The sequence below is a fragment of the Dermacentor albipictus genome, chromosome 8, assembly GCF_038994185.2.
Source record: "Dermacentor albipictus isolate Rhodes 1998 colony chromosome 8, USDA_Dalb.pri_finalv2, whole genome shotgun sequence".
Classification (NCBI taxonomy): domain Eukaryota; kingdom Metazoa; phylum Arthropoda; class Arachnida; order Ixodida; family Ixodidae; genus Dermacentor; species Dermacentor albipictus.
Genome location: NC_091828.1, coordinates 21,089,551 through 21,111,179, shown reverse-complemented (window position 1 = coordinate 21,111,179; position 21,629 = coordinate 21,089,551). Strand labels below are relative to the sequence as shown.

Here is a 21,629-nt window from a genome sequence, read left to right as displayed (position 1 = left end):
TTGATTATTCTACGTTCTATACCGCTTTCTTTCACATAGAATGCCTTGCTTCTAGTTCGGTGTTATATTATTGGAAGTGGTTCCAATGCTTGCTGCTGCTCATTCAAACACGGTTGTGCAATTGGTGTCTTTTGTCACACAAATGAACTGTAGCAGATCAACATCATAATCTACGAAAGCAACGGCAGCATGCCAACTTGCCTTCAGAGTCCTCAAGAGGGGAAAACTGCAGGTTGTGACTTCAGCCAATTACGCAACCTTATCTATTTGCAAGGGGACAACTTTGAACGACTAGAGCAGCATGTATGCCTCGGTACTTATGTTTTCGTGCACATGGTACTGCTCCCACAGCGGTCTACGGTGATTCTTATATGTGCATTCTTTGTTGTCATACTCAATGAACAGTTCCTGTTGCAAAAGCTCTTGGAAGATGAAAGCTGTACAGTGCCCCTATTTTCATTTATTAATACACTGAGTGTTCTGTTGCTTGGCAGAACACAGTGGTACCTTGATACTATGTCACTGTTCTTTGCACAACAAAGGTCAGAGAGTGCAAAACTGTGCTATGGTCGCTTGAAGGCACGGTTGGAGCATTGCTGGGGGCAACAAGCGACGCTGTGTGCAATTGACAATGATGATTGCTGAGGAAAGCACGACGTAAATGCCTACATTTGAGTGGAGCCACAGCTGCTGTGGTACATTCATCACTTGTCAGCTAAAGCCAAATTTATAGCCTTACATATTATGTACAACAGGAACCAAGCCCTCTGCTGAAAAATGTGCACAAACTTATGTGTCCTACACGCCACACATTCAAAGGCATGGTAGTGACTGGTGCTGTAGAAGCCGCGGGGCGCCTTTTTCGTTGCTAAATACTTTTTTTCGTCGCGGTGGCAGATTGGATTTTTTACAAGTACTGCCCCAGAAGGACATATGTAACCTGCAAACAGAGGCCACATTGTAGGCCGGTCGGGTTCTAGCTTCGGTGTTCCCGTTGCCGCTTTGGTGTCCTGGCGGAGCCGCCAATAATACGAAATAATGACACGTTCTTACAAGTAGTAAAATAACACGACTGCAGAAACATAATTACGCCCAGCCGCTATAGCTTGTGACACTTAGTTCAGCACTGCGGCGCCCAGCGACTTCTACACCTGTCAGAACTTCGCCCATTAAAAGACGTGACTGCACAATTGCGTCCATCATACCTGAAGTGTCGCACAGGTGGAAAAGATGCGATGCGCGTTCTTATGTACAGTGAAAACCAAGTTAAGACGTCAGGAACAAGCGCCGACCTGCAGAAAAGAAAACGATAAGCGCTCTACAATGCGCCACGTGCGTATTGCCTACTCGATTAGATCCTCCGCGTTTTCAAGCGACGATTTGGACACGATGGAACACACAAAATTACCTGGGAGAAAGTAGCACGTCACACGACGCAAGAATCGTTGAAGCTGCTTGAACTGCAGATCTACGGCGAGCTAAGTTGACCATCAGCTGCACAAGGAAAGACGGCAGGTAGTTCTGAACTTAGTGTCACACATTACTTCCCCCCTCTTTTTTGGCTTCTGGATTGGATTGGCGCGGCTCGCTACGTGCTTGCGCGCGCTTTTCCGAGCGCAGATTGGTGTGCGCCTGGTTTCTGCACTAGGCTGTTATGCGATCGCTTTTTCGACCGCAGATTGATGTGAGCCTGGTTTCTGCACTAGGCTTTTGCACGATCGCCTGCTTTTTGCACTGGGCTTTCAAAAGGCGAAGTGAGCGTCGCTTACTGCAGGCGGCAAGTGATTTGACTCACGTACTGCGTGAGCAAAAACATAGGCACGTGGCTCATGAAGGAGATGACCGGCGACTTGCTTCATCTGTCGGACCATGTCATCGCCGACTGGAGGAACTACGCTCGTGAGGTCGTGCGGGACGAGCTGCTGGCGCGACCCCCACTCGGTGGCCCCGGGAGGATTGTGCAAATTGATGAATGCCTCCTTCGCGGCAAGCGAAAATACAATCGAGGCCGCCTGATGACGGGCGACAACGTTCCGCCGAGCCGCCAAAATTACGGCGGCATTGCAGATCGTGGACCATGGGTATTCGGCATGATCTGCGTGACCACCGGGGAGCTCCGACTATTCAAGGTCGACCGACGAGACGCGGCGACGCTAGGCCCCATTATTGCAGCCAACGTTGAACCGGGAACCACCATCCACAGTGATGAATGGGCCCCATACAACTTCATCCCGAACTTGGTGGGGGCTAACGGAGCAAGACTGAATTTGCAATGGGAGGCTGTTAACCACAGCATGAACTTTGTAGACCCAATCACGGGCGCTCACACCCAGAAAATCGAAAGCTACTGGCAGAAGGTGAAGCGCTACCTCGACTCCGCCGGCTACAGGGTGACTCTCCTCTCGAGTCGCACCTGATATGGCTATGGTGGGCATCGATTAATGGGCACATGCGCTGCAAGGACTCGTTTCTGCGTTTATTAGAAGCGATCGCACGGCGCTACCCAGTGTGACATAGTAATGGAAAATAAAGCGCACTTTTCTGACCCTTTGCTTTTGTATGAATGTTTCCCGGCATTGCTGTGCGCTTCCATACACGGTAGGCCCGCGGCTACAGTGCTCTAGAATATTCTAGAGCACTGTACCGCGGCGCTGCACTTCCGCAATCTGCGCTCGAAAAAGCGATCGCATAACAGCCTAGTGCAGAAACCAGGCGCACACCAATCTGCGCTCGGAAAAGCGCGCGCAAGCACGTAGCGAGCCGCGCCAATCCAATCCAGAAGCCAAAGAAGAGGGGGGGAGTAATGTGTGACACTAAGTTCAGAACTACCAAGACGGCATACATGAAGCCAACACTTAAGAAAACTTGCGCTCAATAAAAGACGCAGGTCACAAAACATACCTGATTAGTATTACGATGTGTCAACGTGGTGATGCCAAATCGCACGCAGAAGCAACACGGACAGGGCACTATAGCGCAATCAACATGACAACATGACAACTGCAAAAAGCGCTAATGGCATTGTTCCTTTTCTAATGCCCCTTGGCGCGAAACTTACGAATCGCGGCGAAACGAAAGTCTGGCGCGAGTGAAGGTACGCGCGTTGGCCAATGCTGTGGCATTGGCTGTGGGCGAGAGTAATCGGTACTTATGGAGAGATGTGAGAAGTACCTATTCTAACTGGAGCGACTCGCTTACGCAGACGTTCTCGAAGAAGTGTGACAGGGGGCGCTATAGCACATCACATTTAGCCGCATATTTGCTGTTTTTATTTGCCGCTGAGAAACTTGGCGAAGAATGAGCAAATTTGCAGTTATAGTTTCATGGCGGTTATATTGAGTCGCATATTCGCTGTTTTTTATCAGAGTCCCACCGTGCGTTTTCGATCGCGATAGATCCTGATCCGAATCGAATTCCTCGTTTTCTTTTTTTTTTTATCTGCGATTGTCTCCATTCCGCAGCTTGCACAAAGGAGCCAATCGGGATTTGAAAAATTCGAGAGTGATGGGGCTCCATCGTCGTTGAAAGGCCTTGCGTGACAGCGGTACTATTATTTGTTTCAAAGGCTTGGTAAAGAACCAAAAATAGTTGAAAGCTGAAACGAATTTGCAATAAAGCACTGCCATGGGAAGTGGATATAGTGAACTTAGACGGATTAAAATAGTTGCAGCCTGTTCTTTCACTTGCAGTTAAAGAAAGATGTACACTCACCGTTCCGCCTGTGAATGACGTTGTCGGTGTTATCCGAGTCTTCGTCTCTATCCATCGCTGAGAATCAGCTACGTCACTTGCGACACAATTCCCCAGCCAGTGAGCTCTCCCGAAGCAAAATTATTTTTTCAGTACTTATACTGTCTCATGGCAAAAGAAAGAAAAATGCCCGAAAGAAAAATACAGGTGTACAGAAAAGACGACGAGCGACAAACCGAAAAACGAGTTGTGGCCGCGCTATTGATGATCGTGAACGACCACGGATGTTCCATTGATGAAAAGAGTGAGATCGAGCCTTCAATGTTTGACCATCACTTTGAATCGAGACGCGTTTTAAATAATTAATTTTGGCCGCCCGATCCACAAAGACGCTCGCCTGGTGTTGATGAGCACACACACACACACACACACACACACACACACACACACACACACACACACACATATATATATATATATATATATATATATATATATATATATATATATATATATATATATATGCACATACAGCGCCGATGTCATTGTCAGCGCACCATGCAGCAGCTGAGCGGTGCAAGTTTGTTTTCATTGGAGATTGGAACGTGTAGCCACCACACTTCGTTCACTTACACATATATGTTGTATTATAATCTGCACAGCGTTTACACCGAATATATATATATATATATATATATATATATATATATATATATATATATATATATATATATATATATATATATATATATATAGGGAGAGAGAGAGAGAGTGCGCGTCAATATATATCTATACGATCTGTTATTGAAGCTTTCGGTAGAAGGCTGAGTGGGTACGTCTCTTCATAATGCGTACAGTTCGCCTGTTCAATAAATTGTTCTTGGATGGAACTCTGTGAGTACAAGTGCATGCTCATTTAGACAGCATGCGCGTATGTAGTTTTCGTCGCGAAAATATAATATTTGGGGTTTTACGTGCCAAAACCATTTTCTGATTATGAGGCACGCCGTAGTGGAGGACTCCGGAAATTTTGACCACCTGGGGTTCTTTAACGTGCACCTAAATCTAAGCACACGGGTGTTTTCGCATTTCGCCCCCATCGAAATGCGGCCGCCGTGGCCGGGATTCGATCCCGCGACCTCGTGCTCAGCAGCCCAACACCATAGCCACTGAGCAACCACGGCGGGTGTCGCGAAAATACGGATGTTCGCGTAATAATAATACGGAATTCCGTCTGTTTCGTGCAAAACAGGGCAGTTACCGTAATATTACGTGCAAAATGTCCGTTAAGCTGAAAACGGAGAGCACTTTCCGTATTTTAACGGCAGTTTTTGCAGTTTTTTGTGACAATGACAGATTTTCCGTTTTTTTACTTGCAGTCCTCCGTATAATGACGGAAATCCCCCGTATAATTACGGAAATTTTTTACAGTGTATATAACCCACAGCAAGGGGCACAGAGTCAAAATACAGTAGTACCTCGATGATCTGAACCTGCTGCATATCATTTCCCGGCGTCAAGAAGACAAAAAATGGCTGTGGCTTAGCTAAGGTTAAGCCCAGGATGCGAAGCATACTAGCCTTTATTTTAGTTTTTTGAACCACTGTTTAGCCTGGTGAACTGCTGTTGCTGTTGTTGCTCCTTTCGTTTCTCGCTTTGCCTCTTCCTGTAAGCACGTTCCTTTTCGAGACGCTGTTGCCTCTGTTCCGGAGTTTCTTCGGCACGTATTCTCCGCTTGGTTGCATTCCGCCGCTCCGAGCGAGTAGAAGTACTCCCAGATACACTCGCAACTTCATCCTTTACCTCGGACTCTGTGGAGCAACGCTGCTGTTTAGCCGCGTACTGTGCACGTCGCTTGGCAAGCCGAACTTCTCGTTCTCCGGCCGTTTCCGTGGCTCTTTGAAACTTGCGCTTTGCGGTCTGACGAGCGGCCCTTTCCTTTCCCGCCATCGCGCTATACAACTGGTCTCGACGAGAGCGCGCCGCTCTTTTATACAGCTGTTATGACGCCAGTGCCCTAGCGGGAGGAACGGGAGTTAGGGCCGATTTACGCTCGAGCCGCCCATGGCCGCAAGCCGCACCGCACGCGTGCGGTTGCGCGAAAAATTGCACGTATCCAGCACTTGTGCACAAATTACCGTTTATATTGTGTACACAGTGTATACCTTACAAATTGTAAACCGAAATTTGTGCACAAGTGTTTGATACATGAAATCTTTCGCACGACCACACGCGTGCGATGGGCGGCTCGAGCGTAAATCGGCCCTTAGGCCGCAGCACCGGCTGTGCGACCGCAGGCGAGCGCAAGAGTTGAGCCCGGCTTGCAGCTGTTGTGGCGTCAGTGCCCTAGCGGGAGGAGCGGGAGTTATGCCGCAGTACCATCTGTGCGACCGCAGGTGAGCGCACGAGCTGAGACCCGGCTATGTAGCTACGCGGCCGCAAGCGAGCGCACGAGTTGAGCCTCCGCTTTTGCAGCTGTTATGACGTCATATGGTAGCGACGCGGCCGCGCGCGGTGCAGCAAGGAAGAGCGTGGTTGTGCGGCTAGTATGCTTCGCATAAAAATGATACAATACAGTTATGCTTCTTTTTTACCAGTTTACACGTTCCTAGAAAACACGATCTGTAGGCACCAATGTACAGTACATCACCAAATTATGATCGTATGATACCTTTCCCAGCCGCTAGATACCACGTAAACAAGATAAGGTGCGAGGCACCTGCAATCTAGTATAATAGCTGCCCGCTTCAGCAGCTTTCTTGTCCTACATGCCTGTCCATGTTACATAAAAATGCAGATGCGCACTCCGTTTCCTGTTTTGGTACCAGCAAATTTCCTTACAGTTCGCCACGCCCCGCATTCGCACTTATCGCCAGCAACCTTACTTTGTTAGTGCACACTTTTATCAGCAATAATCCAAATGGCCTGCCGTTCCCTGCTGTATAGGTGCAAAGTGAGCATCATGTTTCACTCTGGCACCATTGTATTTTGGTGCCGCCCACCAGCTCGATTTCGCTTCGATTTTACACCACTGTCTAAAGCACTATGCAGCAGGGAAACAGCAGCATGCATTTCGGATCGCTCGAGCTCTTCGAGCTCGGCCTACGTCAGCATCTCGTGCAACAATTATTTGTACAACACTTCACACTACGTAGATGCAAGCTACAGTTCACTTTGCCAAACCTTTTAGTGACTTAAGATTATACATTTTCCCAGTTAGCACATTTTCTTACGCTTTTATCAAAAACACATGAACGAGGTTCTCGAATACAGTCTAGAGTGCAAACAGCGCCTGAACTTAAGCTCATTTACTCTCACGGATCAAGGGAACGAATATAGAAAAGAATAATGGTGACAAAGAAAGGAAATAACTGTGATTAAAATGGCAAAAACAGAACAAGAAACGCTCGAGGAGCTACATGGCCAATGCAATAAAGTGGACAGGCAGCATTCCAACAAGCAAAAGGATGACCGTTTATTTGACAGTGCACTTATATAAAAAAAGAGATCACATGATCCGATACAAAAGGAATGCGGGCGTTGACATGCGGCGTCACGCTATAACACTTCTTCCCCCTTAGATTGATTCCGAAAGTCACTGGGTTGGTATCTGTTCCGGGGACGTCGCACACGTGCACGATGAAGAATTTGCAATTCGGCTGTAAATGCAGGGTCTGGCTAGTTCGACGAGCCGGGGGGCAGCTGTTCCAGGTGTGGGCGATTCAGGTACCAGAAGCTGATGATTTGCACACTCTGTTGCGCCTGGAACCGCGAGAGGTGGCACGGCGACTGGCCCACTAGACATCGGAACAGACGGATGAGCTGTGTCTTCCCAGGAGAAGTTTGTACAGGCGGGAAGCTTGAGGAACCGGAGCTTGCGTAGCGGGCTCTGATGTGGTCCACATTAGTAAATCGCACCATCTGCAATACTTTCACCAGACAGGTAACGGGACTAACAACCTGCATCACCACACCATCGTCCCACGACACTCTTTCTCCTCGAACAGTTTTTACGCACACAGCGTCCCCCACAGCAAAACGTCGAGGAACACCACGCGAAGCATCACTGTTCTTTCATGCGCTATTGCTGCCCCCGCATGGAGCGCGTAAAATCTGGTTTTAGCAAAGAGAGCTTCACCTGTGTCTGTCTTTTCAAAAACAATTCTGCCGGGGCCTGGCCAGTGGTACTGTGTGGAGTATATCGATAACTCATAAGATAGCTGTCCAAACAGTCCATGACGGAATGCTTCTTGTAGCTAAGTTCGTCATGTAAGACCTGCTTCAACTGTCTTACATGACGTTGCTGGTTGTCTGCACTAAACGCTCGGCCGCTCCATTAGAAGCCGCATGATACGGCGGCGCCTTAACATGTCTTACACCGTTCACACTCAAGAACCTTGTGAATCCTTCAGTAATGAATTGCGGTCCATCATCACTCACCAGTACCTTTGGTATACCGTAAGCGGCAAACACACAATGTAACTTTTCATTGGTTTTGTTAGCAGTATAGCGGATGACACAGGCCAGACCTCGATCCATTTCGAGAACAGGCCTACGAGGACTAACAACGCCGGGCAGCCTTTTACAGCATAGTCGACGTGCACGCGTTGCCAGGGTTTTGTGGGATAATTCCATGGCTGCAAGGGAAGCGGTGAAGCCACGTTCTGAACGGCCTGACACACCCGACACCGTCAAACATAGCTCTCATTCGAACGGTCGAGACCTGGCCACCACACAAAGCTTCTTGCTAGCACTTTCATGCGGCTAGCTCCAGGGTGGTCTTTATGCAATTGATGCAAGACCATTAACCGAAGCTTATCAGGTACGATCACCCTTGATCCCCATGCTATGCATTCTTGCTCTACTGATATCTCATTGCGACGTGAATAAAATGGTATCAGCTTTTCGAAGCTCCGCGAAGGCCAGCCATTTAGAATGAAGTGCATCACGCGAGACAAGGAGAGATCACGTCTGGTAGCTTTAGCCACGTCATCAGATTTTAGTGGCATGCTGTCAAAAAGCAAGAGACGCTCGGGAGGCTCATCGGCCGCTACAATAGGACGTGGTAGCTTGGACAGAGCATCAGCCACTTCAACGGTTCTTCCTTTCCAATATCTTAGTTTATACCTGTACGCTGCCAACGTAATTGCCCCTCTTTGCATTCGAGCTGCAGCAAGTGTAGGCACAGGTTTGTCTTGGCCAAATATTCCGAGCAGTAACTTTCTTCCATACAAGTAGCGGGAAATTTTTTTAAACCGTAACATCAGTGCTAATGCTTCCCGCTCACCCTGAACATAGTTCTTCTCGGCTGATGTAAGTCCCCTAGACGCAAACACCACTGGCCTCTCTTGTCCCTCTGCAGTCTCATGAAAAAGAACAGCACCCAACCCACACGACGAACCATCACACGACAGAGCAATTGGTTTCGCTAGGTAGTAAAAAGTGAGCACAGTACTTTTGACAAGCAACTGCTTCGTAGCAGCAAAAGCTTCGCTATACTCCCATGTCCATGACCTCTTTTCGCCCTTGCGCAACATACGATACAATGGTTCTGACACGCCGGCAATGTTGCTTAAAAACTTCGCATAAAAGTTTAACATGGCTAGTTAAGCCGTTAGCTCCATTTGCCAAGTGGGATCTGGCGCTTCCGTGACCGCCTTTATCTTTTCTTCTGTGGGATAGATACCATCAGCGCACACAGTGTAACCTAAATAAGTCACAGTATTCTGAAAAAAATGACACTTTTCTTCTTTCAGAGTCACGTTGTTATTAGGCCGCCGCAGGACTACTTCCAACGTCTTTTGGCAGTCGGCGAAGTTTTTTCCCGCCACAATGACGTCATCTATGTAACATCCCACGTGCGGTATTCCCTTGAGCACCTCATCCATGAATGACTGAAAAATGACTGGCGTGCTGACTACGCCGAACGGTAAGCGCTGTCGCAAAGTCCCATGTGTGTATTGATGGTTAACAGTGGTCGAGACTCGGTAGTAAGCGGAATCTGCTGATACGTGGCTGAAAGATCCTACACTCAAAACATCTTGCCACCCGCTATTGCAGAGTACAAGTCTCCCGGTTGAGGCAATGGGTAGTGATCAGTCTTTAGCACGGGATTAATTGTCACTTTGTAGCCTCCCCACAATCTCAACGAGCCATCTTTCTTCTGAATCACAATCCCTGGCGTTGCCCAATCGCTTTCACACGGCGTATAACTCCGTTTCTTTGTAGCTTTTCCAGCTCCTTTTCTATGTTATCTCGTAGCACATATGGAACGTTTCTGGCCTTGCCAAAGACTGGCGTACAGTTCTGATTTAGAACTATCCTTGCTTGATAGTTCTTTACTACTCCAGGTTGCTTAGAAAACACCCCTGGGAGCTTTTGTTTCACTACTTCCACTTTGCTAGCGTCGCTTACATTTACAGACAAGAGTCTTTTCCAGTCAAGCCCTAGCCTCTCAAGCCAATTTCGCCCCATCAGCAGTGGGAGCTGTTTGCCGTGATCTTCGACAATGATAACTGGCAGTCGCAAAGACTGGTTTCCTGTCATAACGAAAACGTTGCGTGGCCCCTTTACTCGAACGGGTTCCCCAGTGTACGTTCTTAGGGTGACTCGCACTTGACACGAGGAAATGCGTTCAGCCTAACACTCTCAGGAATTAGGGTTACAGCAGCTTCCGTATCCATCTGCATGCAGATGTCTTTCCCTTTTATGTTTACTTTCCCTTCGTATGCAGAACGGATTGTATTAATAACATGGTACACCTCTAATTCAGAGTCACTATCAGAGCAGTCCACCACGTTCGCAGTCTTTAGTTCTCTGCTCTTACTGGGGCACATCTTCTGTAAATGGCCAATTTGTGAACAGCTGTGATACTGTACATTCTTATACCAGCAAACACTAGCGGCATGCGCCTTGCCACATCTTTCGCAGACTCACTTGACGTCCTTGAACTTCCGAAGCTTCCATTTCTTTTCAGTTCCTTGTCCTTTTATCGCCATGGCATGCAGCACCGCTTCCCTGCCTTCTGCGTGCAGTAACGCTGTTTGTCGCGCCCTTCTCCCGGTCCAAGGCTATCTTGCACGGCTTTTCAAAGGTTAAATTTTCTTCAGCAAACAAGGCGAGTTGCGTTTCTTCGCATCTTATGCCTGCCACTAATCTGTCTCGCAGTACGTCTTGCAAAAAGAGACGGAAATCGCACTTCCTTGCTAAATTCTTTAAGGCCACTATGCAGTCCTCAATGCTTTCTTGTCCTTGTTGTGCTTGCCTGTTAAATTCGCAACGTTCGGCGATGACCAAACAGCTTGGATTATAATGCTTCTTCAATAACACTGTCACCTCTTCAAAGGATTTGTCTCCAGGAAAGGTAGGTACTAACAAACTTTTGAGCACCTCGTATGTTCATGGTCCTATCATGCTCAAGGATACGGCCAGCGTCTTTTCCTCTTTGATATCGTTTGCTGTGGCGAAATTCTCAAAGCGTTCTAAATAGGATTCAATATTCTGATCGTTCTCGTCGTACTCGTCTAGCTCCCCTAGTCGCGCCATTTCCAGTGAAGTGGCTGTACATTTATCGGTTCGCTCTCCCGATGACTGCGTTAACTCGTCGCTGTGGTTACCGTTACCGGTAACTCGTTACCGTTACCGCGCGTTAACTCGCTATTGACAATTTCATCCGTTCCGGGCCATGGCTGCCGCCGCTTTCCTTTCGTTGCTGTCGACCGCCGATCGTCTATGATAGTGCTTCCGTACTGGGCTAGTGGAAGCGGGCACATACCATCTTCGTCGCCAGTGCAATAAAGCGGACAGGGAGCATTCCAACAAGCAAAAGGATGACCATTTATTTGACAGTGCACTTATATAGACAAGGGATCACGTGATCCGTACAAAAGGAATGCGCGCACTGGCTGGGCAGTGATATGCGACATCATGCGATAACAGCCGAAAAGGTAGAAAGGCACATAGCATAAGGGATAAGCCCAGCTACAAACTGGGACAGCTAGGGCAACAGTCGGCCTAGAGTTCGTGCCAGCCAATGGTTCAGTAGAAGACACTCTGGTGGAGGCTGCCACCCAGCTCCTGCAGCTACGTTCCATGGGCTAAGCAGGCACGTCCAACTGGTCTAGCTGTGTCGACCTGAGGTTGCCTCCAGATTTGGACCAGGACATATATATTAGAACCAGTGATTGCAGATTCCTTGCCACAATGCCAGCCATTCTACATGACGTCAGAGTCAGTGGCGCCTGGTCAACACTATGGTTTCGATGAACTCCTTTTAAATACATTATGACCCTCTTGCTCCTGTTCATTGTACGAGTTGCTATGAAAACTCTTGGCTGGTAGTTTGTTGTAAGTTTTGGCATTTTAGGGTGTTGCTGTAGGTTGTATTTACTATCATTTTTCTATTGCATTCTCTTATGTCTGTCCTGAGCCTCATTCTCCATCATAAAGGCTTCTTCAAAAAATATCTGCAGTGTGTTACACATGAAGACCACAACATTTGCACAGCTTTAAAAGATAAAAAGTCATCGGATCCCATGCATATGCGTGAGTCAGTGATAAGCAAACCTTTCTTTCACATTCCCTAATATGCCTCTCCGCCTTCTTTGCGTATATGTTGCTCAGTGCTCCTCACTCAATACACGCTCTGGTGCCATTCTGCTCACTTCACTTCTTTCTTCACATATGCCTGCTTTTGATGCCATGTTTATCACGTCTCTGTAGCTGACCTATTGGGTTTCCCCGTTTACAACTTCTACACTTCTTGCCACTTCTTCTGTTTCTCCGTTTGGGCCCTACCGAGTGACGCATACCCATTCTGGAAGATTATCCAAGAATGTTCGTCTACACACAGGTAGCTGCCAAGCTTCACATACTTAATGGCACAAGTTGTCTGTTCAGGCACATACCCAGAAGCATATACACAGTAACCCGGAAATTGGGGAGAAGAGGCAAAGAAACCTTCACTTTAAGACAGCTTCTGCACTTCCAAGATCCAAAGAAAGGGCATCGTCTATCATCCACAAATGAAGTTGTCTTTTCTAGGAGCTATGCAATACTTTAGGCACCTACTAAAGGCTTATTTTTACTGCACAGGCTGAAATACAGCATATTACAGTTAGAGGCCAGCTGCAACGAAATTTTCGTCCGCATAAAACTCCCCGTTTCAGGTAATTTAAATATGCAGTAGCCTCTGTGCAAAATCTTACGCTCAATATACAGGTCAATGCATCACAAAGAGCTCCCAAAAAGTGATGTTTTTCATACTGAAACCGAAAAAAAAAACACCGCCATTATCGCCCGGCAGAAATTACGTACAGTGAAGAATGTGCAGAACCAGCGCCTGTGCTGTTTGCCTTCCCAAGTCCTCCTTGTGAGGAGGCTATGGCTTTTGTAACTTGTATTCCGTTCTGGTCCATCAGCAAACAAATCCCGCACGTCTGCTAACCAAAGAGTTAGTATACTTTGTTAGCTGCTTCATGCGCTATGACAACGCTGTTGCGTACCTGCGATGCTCTTTTAATGTGAAGTACTATCCGAATACAGTACAGCCGGTTTTCTGTACCTGGTTGTCTACGTTCAAAAGCAGGACCTCGATGCGTTCTGCCTACGCTCGAAGAGCGCAATGGGGTGGCCAGGCTAAAGGTGCTGTATAGTCCAGCTCAATGCGGACGCGATCCACACGTGACACAGTTACATTAAATTGGCGAAGAACGGATGCTCTACAGTAGTGTGGCTGGTGCGGGAATTAACATGCCCTATCACACCCCGGATCAGCTGGAACAGGGTGCATCACGCGCTATCTTGGCTGACCATCAGCATGCTGGCCTTTATACAGGTTGGGTTCAGCGCAGCGAACGCGTTGCGTTTGCGCCTTTGAAAAACAAATAAGCGCTTGCTCGCCACGCACTTGTCTGCTAACGCTGCGGCAACAAATGACTGCCACACTGCTGCAGCTTATGTTTAAAGCACTGGGTAAAATTTTAGTGATCTTAGCGTCTCCGGCAAGGTGTATCCGACTTCACCGGCCGCTGCCTGGCACGCTGGATGCGCCGGGCTCGTCGACCGATCAGACAACTTCTGTAGTAAAGGATGGTAAGTAGCTGAGGCTTGGCACAGCTGGGCTAGAGGGGGCTCAGTACTAAGTGTGCGTAAACTCATGGCCAGACAGATTAGACTGCGGTTGTGATAAAACTTCACCCATTTCGCTCCGGTGGCATTACATTTCTGCATGACTTGCCGCCGCATCTACACCATGATTGCCGCGTTGCATTCTCCTTCGTGACAAATGCGCAGCATGCGGTTCCTGCTCGTTTCTGGCGCTGTGTCACAAAGGCTTCCGTTCGCCTACTTCAATGCATCCGATGTACAGATGCATGAAATATTTTTAAGATGATGGATTATCGGAAATGATCGCTCGATAATATTACCCTTGAATACACACGTTACTTTCGAATGTTACCTTTATTTTTCATGTGCCATCGCGGCATATAGTACTTATAGTCAACCCGAGAAAGCATTTGCCAAGCAGATCTTGATGGGTAAGTGACTGTGCTGTTGAAATAAACGAGAAGGAAGGGGGTTAACCGAGGGGCCCGATTTTTTATTAGTTTTTTATTGTGAAAGTGGATGAAAAAACAACTTGCCGCAGGTGGGGACCGAACCCACAACATTGGTATTTCGCGTGCGATGCTCTACCCATTGAACGGTGGACGTGGAACGTCCTTTCTGCCGCAAGCGTCACGAGAACGTGACGCCTACGGCAGAAAGGACGTTCCACGTACACCGCCAAGGTCTGTGAGTGGTGGCGCTGGCTAACACTTGCAGGGTTCTACTAGGAAACATAAATACCCAAGAAAGTGGATGGGGAAACGGCGCTGCGGTAGCTCAAGTGGTAGAGCATCACGCGCGAAATGCGAAGGTTGTGGGTTCGGTCCCCACCTGCAGCAAGTTGTTTCTTCATCCACTTTCATTTCCATTAAATTATCGTTTCCTTATTTCATTTATTAAGCACAAGTAACTTCCCCTATGTTGTCCTTGGTGTCAGTTTTTGTTGGCTTATGTGCTGTTGAAATGTAGCTTGTGCAGCTTATTCAACTGCAGTTTACATGCTTTGTGCGCATTGGCTCATCCGTGTCACACTTGCCTGCTGCACCACGGTGTACGCTTGCCCTCTAAAAGCAGGGACATGAAAGATGTGTTCAGCCTTCCTCTACTTAGCGTTGTGTACTACACAGCCATCGCTCATGTTCGAGTATGTATTCGAGCACCCGACGGCCATGCAATGCATTGGCATTCTTGCAACAGCTAACATCATGAGCGCAACAGGGAGAATGCACGTCGAGAGAGATGCCACCAACTAGCAAATGATGAGTGAGTGATGCACCTGGCTGCCTAGGCGCAACTGAGAGATCAACAGTTGCGCAGGGTTCTTCAATATCCGCCATATCCGCATTGCTACTGCTTTGCCGCCACGTGCGCATGTATTCTGTATAGGCGCTATTTAATATCTGCTAATAACAAAGTTAGGCAATTATCAGCCCTGTAGCTTTGCCAAGATTACTTTGAGAATGTACGCTCGGCATTTATAGTCAATTTAGCCCAAGTGACATTTCGTTGCAGTTGGCTTTTAAATGAATGTGTGCAGGCCTTCTTCGTAAAGAAGCTGAAAAAGAGGCCTCTGGAACTCATCATCCATAATTAACTGTCTACAAGCTGGCCTACGCCAGCTCGGCCTCCTCCTTATAGACTTTGTCGAGAGACCAAATACATGAAAAACTGCATTACCATTGCCAAAGATGCTGCAAACAAATTCTTGAACGCTATGCACTGTCAAGACAAGTAAAATATGTATTCCTTTTGTAAAAAATATACTGTTATGTCCCAAACATTATGCCCGAAATAACTGATATCAATGCTTCCATGTTTTTTCTCCATATTATAAGTAAAGAAAATATCACACAAACTTATGAAATATATCAGTTCGAAACCAGCAAAGCAGTGCATGTTGCTGATATGAAAAACGTGAAGGCCATGAAATGAACTAGTTAAGGACAAATATTTTGATGAAACTTTGTCATTCAAGAACTTTGATTACATTTTTGTACATATGCAATGGCCAGGGAAATATCTCAATGACGCTTTCCTTTGTTCCAACGTATTGCGCAGGAGACGCTGTCACCGGTGGTGTATTGTAATTGCACCGAAATTGTAGTCCCAACAGAGAGCACGTATAAAAGCAGGAGTTCTGCAACATATACGAGGGCGAGGCGAATAAAAGTGAGCCACTGCAAATATATGACAAACGGGGTACTTTATTTAAAGGTAGCCTCCACGAGCATTTAAACATTTGTATCTATGATTAACAAGTCGCGTAATTCCCGTCTTATAAAAATCCTTGGGTTGCTGCTTCAAAAAGTCTGCAACTGACTCTTTAACGTCATCGTCCGACACGAATTCAGGTTCCCTTGAGCTGTGTTTTCAATTGCCCCAAAATGTAGAAGTCCCAAGGCGACAAGTCTGGGCTGTATGGCGGATGATGCAGCGTTTCAGACTTGAACTTTGCCAGTTTTCTGTTAACCACATTGCGACGTGGGGACGGCCATTGTCGTGGAGCAAGATGACCCCATTCCTCAATTTTCCACGTCATTTGTTCTTCATTGTGACATGCAGCCAATCCGGCGTTTCAACCCGAATGACTGATATATCCTCTCCAGGTTTAGCAAATTCAATCAGTATAATGGCCCCTGACGATTGAAAAGAAGTCAAAAACACCTTTCCAGCAGAAATCATGGCTTTTTTCTTTCTTTGGGGGTGGTGAATTCAAATGTTTCCACTGTAAGCTCTTTCAGGCTCGTAGTAGTGGCACCATGATTCGTCCCCGGTCACAATTGCAGACAAGAAGTCGTCACACTCATTGTGATACCGGATGAGATGAGTCAAGACAGCGCCGAACCTCTCCATCTTCTGGTGGTGGTTCAAAACGTTGGGCATCCATTGCGCATACAAGAGCCAATAAACGACATGTTCATGAATTATGGTGTGAACCGAACCATTACTGATGTTCACACAATCTGCCAGTTTTTCTATGCTTATCCTCCGTTCGTGTCTAATCAGCTCGTCAACCTTTGCAATTACGTTGGGGGTGCTTGCACAGAGGCTGTGGCCTCGTCTTGTCGTCTTTGCAGCTTTCACGTCCTTCTTTGAACCGTTTGCTCCAACACTTTACAGTGGCCAGTGAAATGCAATGTTCAACGTAAAAGGCAGCCATGCGGCTACTAAATTCTTTTTGAGAAACATCTTCAGCTGTCAAAAACCTCACGAAACCACGCCGTTCAACTTTTGGAGCGTCTGTTATGTCACGTAACCATGTTCAACCCAGTGTATGAGAGCACTGAACATTTTTCCTCACACCTGGGTGTCAATTTTGTAAGTGAGAGATGCCTGTGTGCTACGCGCATGCCTCGTAGATAATCAACCGAACCATTATTGCGCAGGGTGGGTTGGCTCACATTCATTTGACTCGCCTTCGAGCATTAGAAATGCAAATATACAATGGATTATACAAATGCGAAGATACAGCTTGATAAAGGGCAAAACAGTGTCAGTGGAAGCAAAGTTCACTGCACGTATGCACAAAACCTCGCAACAAAAAAAATGAATATACGTATAGGTCTCCTATAGATCTAGGTATCTAAGAAAAAGTCGCTATACATACTGCGTCAAACAAGGCAAGTAAACATGTTGCGAAATTACAGATTCACAGATCACAGAGTCCTAAGACACCCCCCCCCCCTCCTTCCACTTTTCCTGATAATCGCACTCGACATAAAGCAGCATGCTTCCTCGCCGCTTTTCTCCCCTGCGCACAGAAGACTGAGCCACCATCGTCGGCTCACTCATGCCACCCCTCCCCCTACGCTTTCACTCGCACATGCAGCATGCCGCATGCGTTCACAATGTTATCGCCCTTGGACTTTATACGGAAATGAGGGAGACAGCGACGGCAGGAATGCGCCTGGAGTGCCCATATATTTGCTATCGCAATAGTCTAATACGAGTATCCAGTAACTGAAGCGTCGCGTGGCCCATTACTTTTTCAAAAGAAGCAGTAATAAAATCAAACTTTAACCATGCGACAATTCCCTGCGCCGCAACAATGTCTTTACTTTTTCTTTTGCTGGGCGGTGGCACCGAAATGAAAAAAAAAACATGAAGGAAAGCATGTTGACCACAGTCAAATGCCTACTTTGGGCCTACCGATGGAATATTGAAGAAAACAGGAGACGCTTGATCCACAGAGAACTATATGCATAAAGCTCGGTGCCCTACACCGATGAGACAAGACTTTCCAAAGAGATTGCGCTCAAGCGAACGCATTGCAATCCATCGAGTCCCCATATTGATGCCAGCAAGCAACCACTGTTTTTTTTTCTCTTCTGCTAGCCGGAAAGCGTCCAAAACTCTGCCAGGTGAAAATCCACTCGGCCAGAAAAAAGAACAACGCGCACCGAAGTGCGCCGTGCTGTGGTCGTGGCAACACAAGAAAAATGCAAGCGCTTTGACTGGCTCTGGCAGCCTGCGGGTAGTGAGAACAAGAGAATTAAAGTGGCTCAATGTGTCCTCGTGAATAAAAGTCAAAATAGAAAAATAAGTAAGAGCGCAGTTACTTTTGCTGGAAATCATATTGACCGCAAAAAAGACGGGGACATAGAAAGAAAACACGTACACATCACAGGCGGTAACTTTCAACTGTTTTATTCATAGCAGCCAGTGCGCATATATAGGCAAAAGGAACATGCGCAGATCGCGGCAAACAAGAATGCACATCAGCTTAGCGTGGCAACCAATTATCAAAAAAATCTATTTCCGCTTGAAACAACCTAATGGAGGTATCGCTAACACAATCTTCGCCTTTCTTATTTATATGGTAAGCCTCCATCAGTTCACGTGCAGTCTGGTCATGGCTTCTGCCCAGAATCTTTATCTCCTCAAAAAGAGGTGCACAGCGACAGGCATTGCAGTGCGCAGGTAAGTGCGCCAACTCATCTTTCTTTAACTTTTGCTCATGCTCCCTGGCTCGATCATTTAGGCACCGTCCAGTCTGCCCTATGTAGGACTTGCCACAGGCCAGGGGGATTTCATACACAACCCCTACATTGCATTTGGCATACGGCTTGGTGTGGTTCTTACCACAACCTTGCCTTCCTTTAGGATCACGGGAGGTGCGGGGGCAGAGCCGCGCCAGCTTAAAAGAGAACGTGGAACGTGGCAGGTTCAAGTTAGCCGCTTCTTTTTAAGGAGTTTAAAGACGCTTGTTATATCTGACCCCTTTGTAGCAAAAAGCTCTGACGAGGTTGTTGAGTTTCTAAGGGCTAACCAGGACATAGGTCCGGCTTTTTCGGTTGATGTGGAAGATCTTTTCTACTCCGTTCCTCATAGAGATTTATTTGATGCTGTGAGGATGTGTATTGAAGAAAACGGCACCATTCCCTTCCAGAACGCAGTTGGTATTTCGGTGGAAGATTTTTTAGCCCTTTTAGAAACCTATCTTAATAGCACTTTTATTAGTTATGACGAACAGTTCTATTTGCAGAAACGTGGAATCTGCATCGGCTCGTGCCTTGCGCCGCTTTTGTGTAACATTTTTTTAGCTACCATTGACAAAGCGCTTGATCAAGCGTTTGGGGGGGCCTTTTTAAACATTTTAAAAGTTTTTAGGTATATGGATGACTTTTTAATTGTTTTTAACAGGCAAGGAAGTCTAACTTCTTGTGACAGCATTTTAGCCGTTTTTAAACAACTTGGCAAAGGGCTTTCTTTTACTCACGAACTTCCACTCGACAATTCCCTGCGCTTTTTAGACCTACGCATTTCCTTTGCTAAAGGTCACGCGTGCTGGCAGTACTTCCCTCGGGCACAAAAGGGCTTGGTGCCATACGACTCCTCCCAGTCAAAGATTGTTAAGCGAGGAGTAGTGATGCTCTGCTTAGAATCGGCTCTCCGCAAATCGTGTGTGCACAAGATGCAGCTTGCCTTTGACAATCAGATTTCCCGTCTTAAGACGGCAGGGTTCCCTGACTCGATGGTAACGCCAGTGGTGGAAACCCTCCTGCAGAAGGTAAAATGATCTAGGGGCAAAGCAAGGGTGAGGACGACTTCTATGGCCATAAGACCTGAAGTAGTACCGTATATCCACAGGGTCGCTCACAACCTCAGGAAGGTGGCAGGCAGGTTTGGAGTCCCCCTTGTCTTTTCAGCCCCTTTTAAGCTGGCGCGGCTCTGCCCCCGCACCTCCCGTGATCCTAAAGGAAGGCAAGGTTGTGGTAAGAACCACACCAAGCCGTATGCCAAATGCAATGTAGGGGTTGTGTATGAAATCCCCCTGGCCTGTGGCAAGTCCTACATAGGGCAGACTGGACGGTGCCTAAATGATCGAGCCAGGGAGCATGAGCAAAAGTTAAAGAAAGATGAGTTGGCGCACTTACCTGCGCACTGCAATGCCTGTCGCTGTGCACCTCTTTTTGAGGAGATAAAGATTCTGGGCAGAAGCCGTGACCAAACTGCACGTGAACTGATGGAGGCTTACCATATAAATAAGGCGAAGATTGTGTTAGCGATACCTCCATTAGGTTGTTTCAAGCGGAAATAGATTTTTTTGATAATTGGTTGCCACGCTAAGCTGATGTGCATTCTTGTTTGCCGCGATCTGCGCATGTTCCTTTTGCCTATATATGCCCACTGGCTGCTATGAATAAAACAGTTGAAAGTTACCGCCTGTGATGTGTACGTGTTTTCTTTCTATGTCCCCGTCTTTTTTGCGGTCAATATGATTTGCAGTAAATACCAACTTGGCCAAACTGAAGTTCTTCTGTACCTTTGCTGGCTTTAGTGCTTTCACATGGATGCTTTGACGCAGGTGAAAAAATATGTTGATATTCTTTTCTGTGACATTACAGCCCAAATGAACCACCACAATGCTTCCTCTCATCGGACCTCGCTGCGTGCATTGTCAACTTGTCTGATAGCATGTTGATTCGACTTGTCTCGTTATATGGTCCGATGTACGACTTTAGAAAAGTCAGGGCACCTTTGGAGTCATATGCTTATAAGAGCACTGAAGCCACAAAGGTCCGGAATTCAAAATGTAAAACGCGGCTTTCGAAATGTCAATTCACCTTTTGAATCAGATGATGATGATGATGAAGGAACATTCACTGGGCCGAAATAAATCGGTGGTGCACGCAGGCACCAGACGGGGTGGTTCCCTAGTTACGGGACCCATATGTTTCCAGCAGCTCCTGGCCCCTGTCCGTCAGTGCGAGCTGAATCGGTAGGGCGGGGCTGGATAACAAGGTCTCCCATCGCTCAAGGGGTTGGGGATTGGGGGTGTTGGTGGGAAGGGGAGGAGGGGGGGTCTTGAGTTCTGTGCACTCTGCCAAGACGTGCGGCAGGGTGCCCTTTTCTCTTCTGCAAAAAGGACAGAGCATATCATATTCCGCAGGGTACATGCGGTTCATCAGTACGGGATGCGCAAGCGATCCCGCCTGCGCTCGACGCAGGATCGTCTGTTGTTGCCTGGTGAGTTTGGGGTGCGGTTCTGGCAGTCTGCACCTTTCCTCTCGGTACATCCGGGTAATGTCGCGAAAGCTGGTAACCGGGTGCCGTAGCTCTTCCGGCTCGTGCTCGGCCCGGATTGACATTTCTCGGGCATGGTAGTCGGCGATGGTGTTGCCTGCTACCTGCGAGTGAGCCGGGACCCACATGAGCACTATGGCTCTTCCCGGAGGCTTGTGCTTGGCTAGAATGGCTCGGGTCGCGGAGGAGATTACCCCCCTGCGGAAGCTTCTGTAGGCTGTCTTTGAGTCGGTGAATACGGTGTCCACGCTCGGCTGTGCGAGTGCCAGGGCTACGGCCGCTTCTTCGGCAACTGCGGGGTCTGT

General features: G+C 47.4%; 2 protein-coding genes across 5 annotated transcripts in view; both read right to left on the bottom strand.

Annotated features, from left to right (window-relative positions):
* The window catches only part of LOC135917858 (uncharacterized), a 32,505-nt gene extending 29,365 nt beyond the window's left edge, over positions 1–3,140 (bottom strand). The window contains exons 1-3 of one of the 4 annotated variants that reach the window (XM_070523126.1): positions 2,902–3,140; positions 1,409–1,494; positions 1,206–1,292 (exon numbers count right to left, since the gene is read on the bottom strand). In XM_070523126.1, coding sequence (XP_070379227.1) covers positions 1,206–1,292; positions 1,409–1,491 — 170 coding nt within the window. In that variant the 5' untranslated portion in view covers positions 1,492–1,494; positions 2,902–3,140. Of the gene's footprint in view, positions 1–1,205; positions 1,293–1,408; positions 1,495–2,901 lie in introns of those variants that run through there. The other 3 variants (XM_070523123.1, XM_070523125.1, XM_070523124.1) reach the window with 3 other exon arrangements.
* LOC139048660 (uncharacterized) overlaps positions 1–21,629 on the bottom strand; it is a 384,154-nt gene that overhangs the window by 105,954 nt on the left and 256,571 nt on the right. The gene's annotated exons all lie outside the window — the stretch shown is intronic.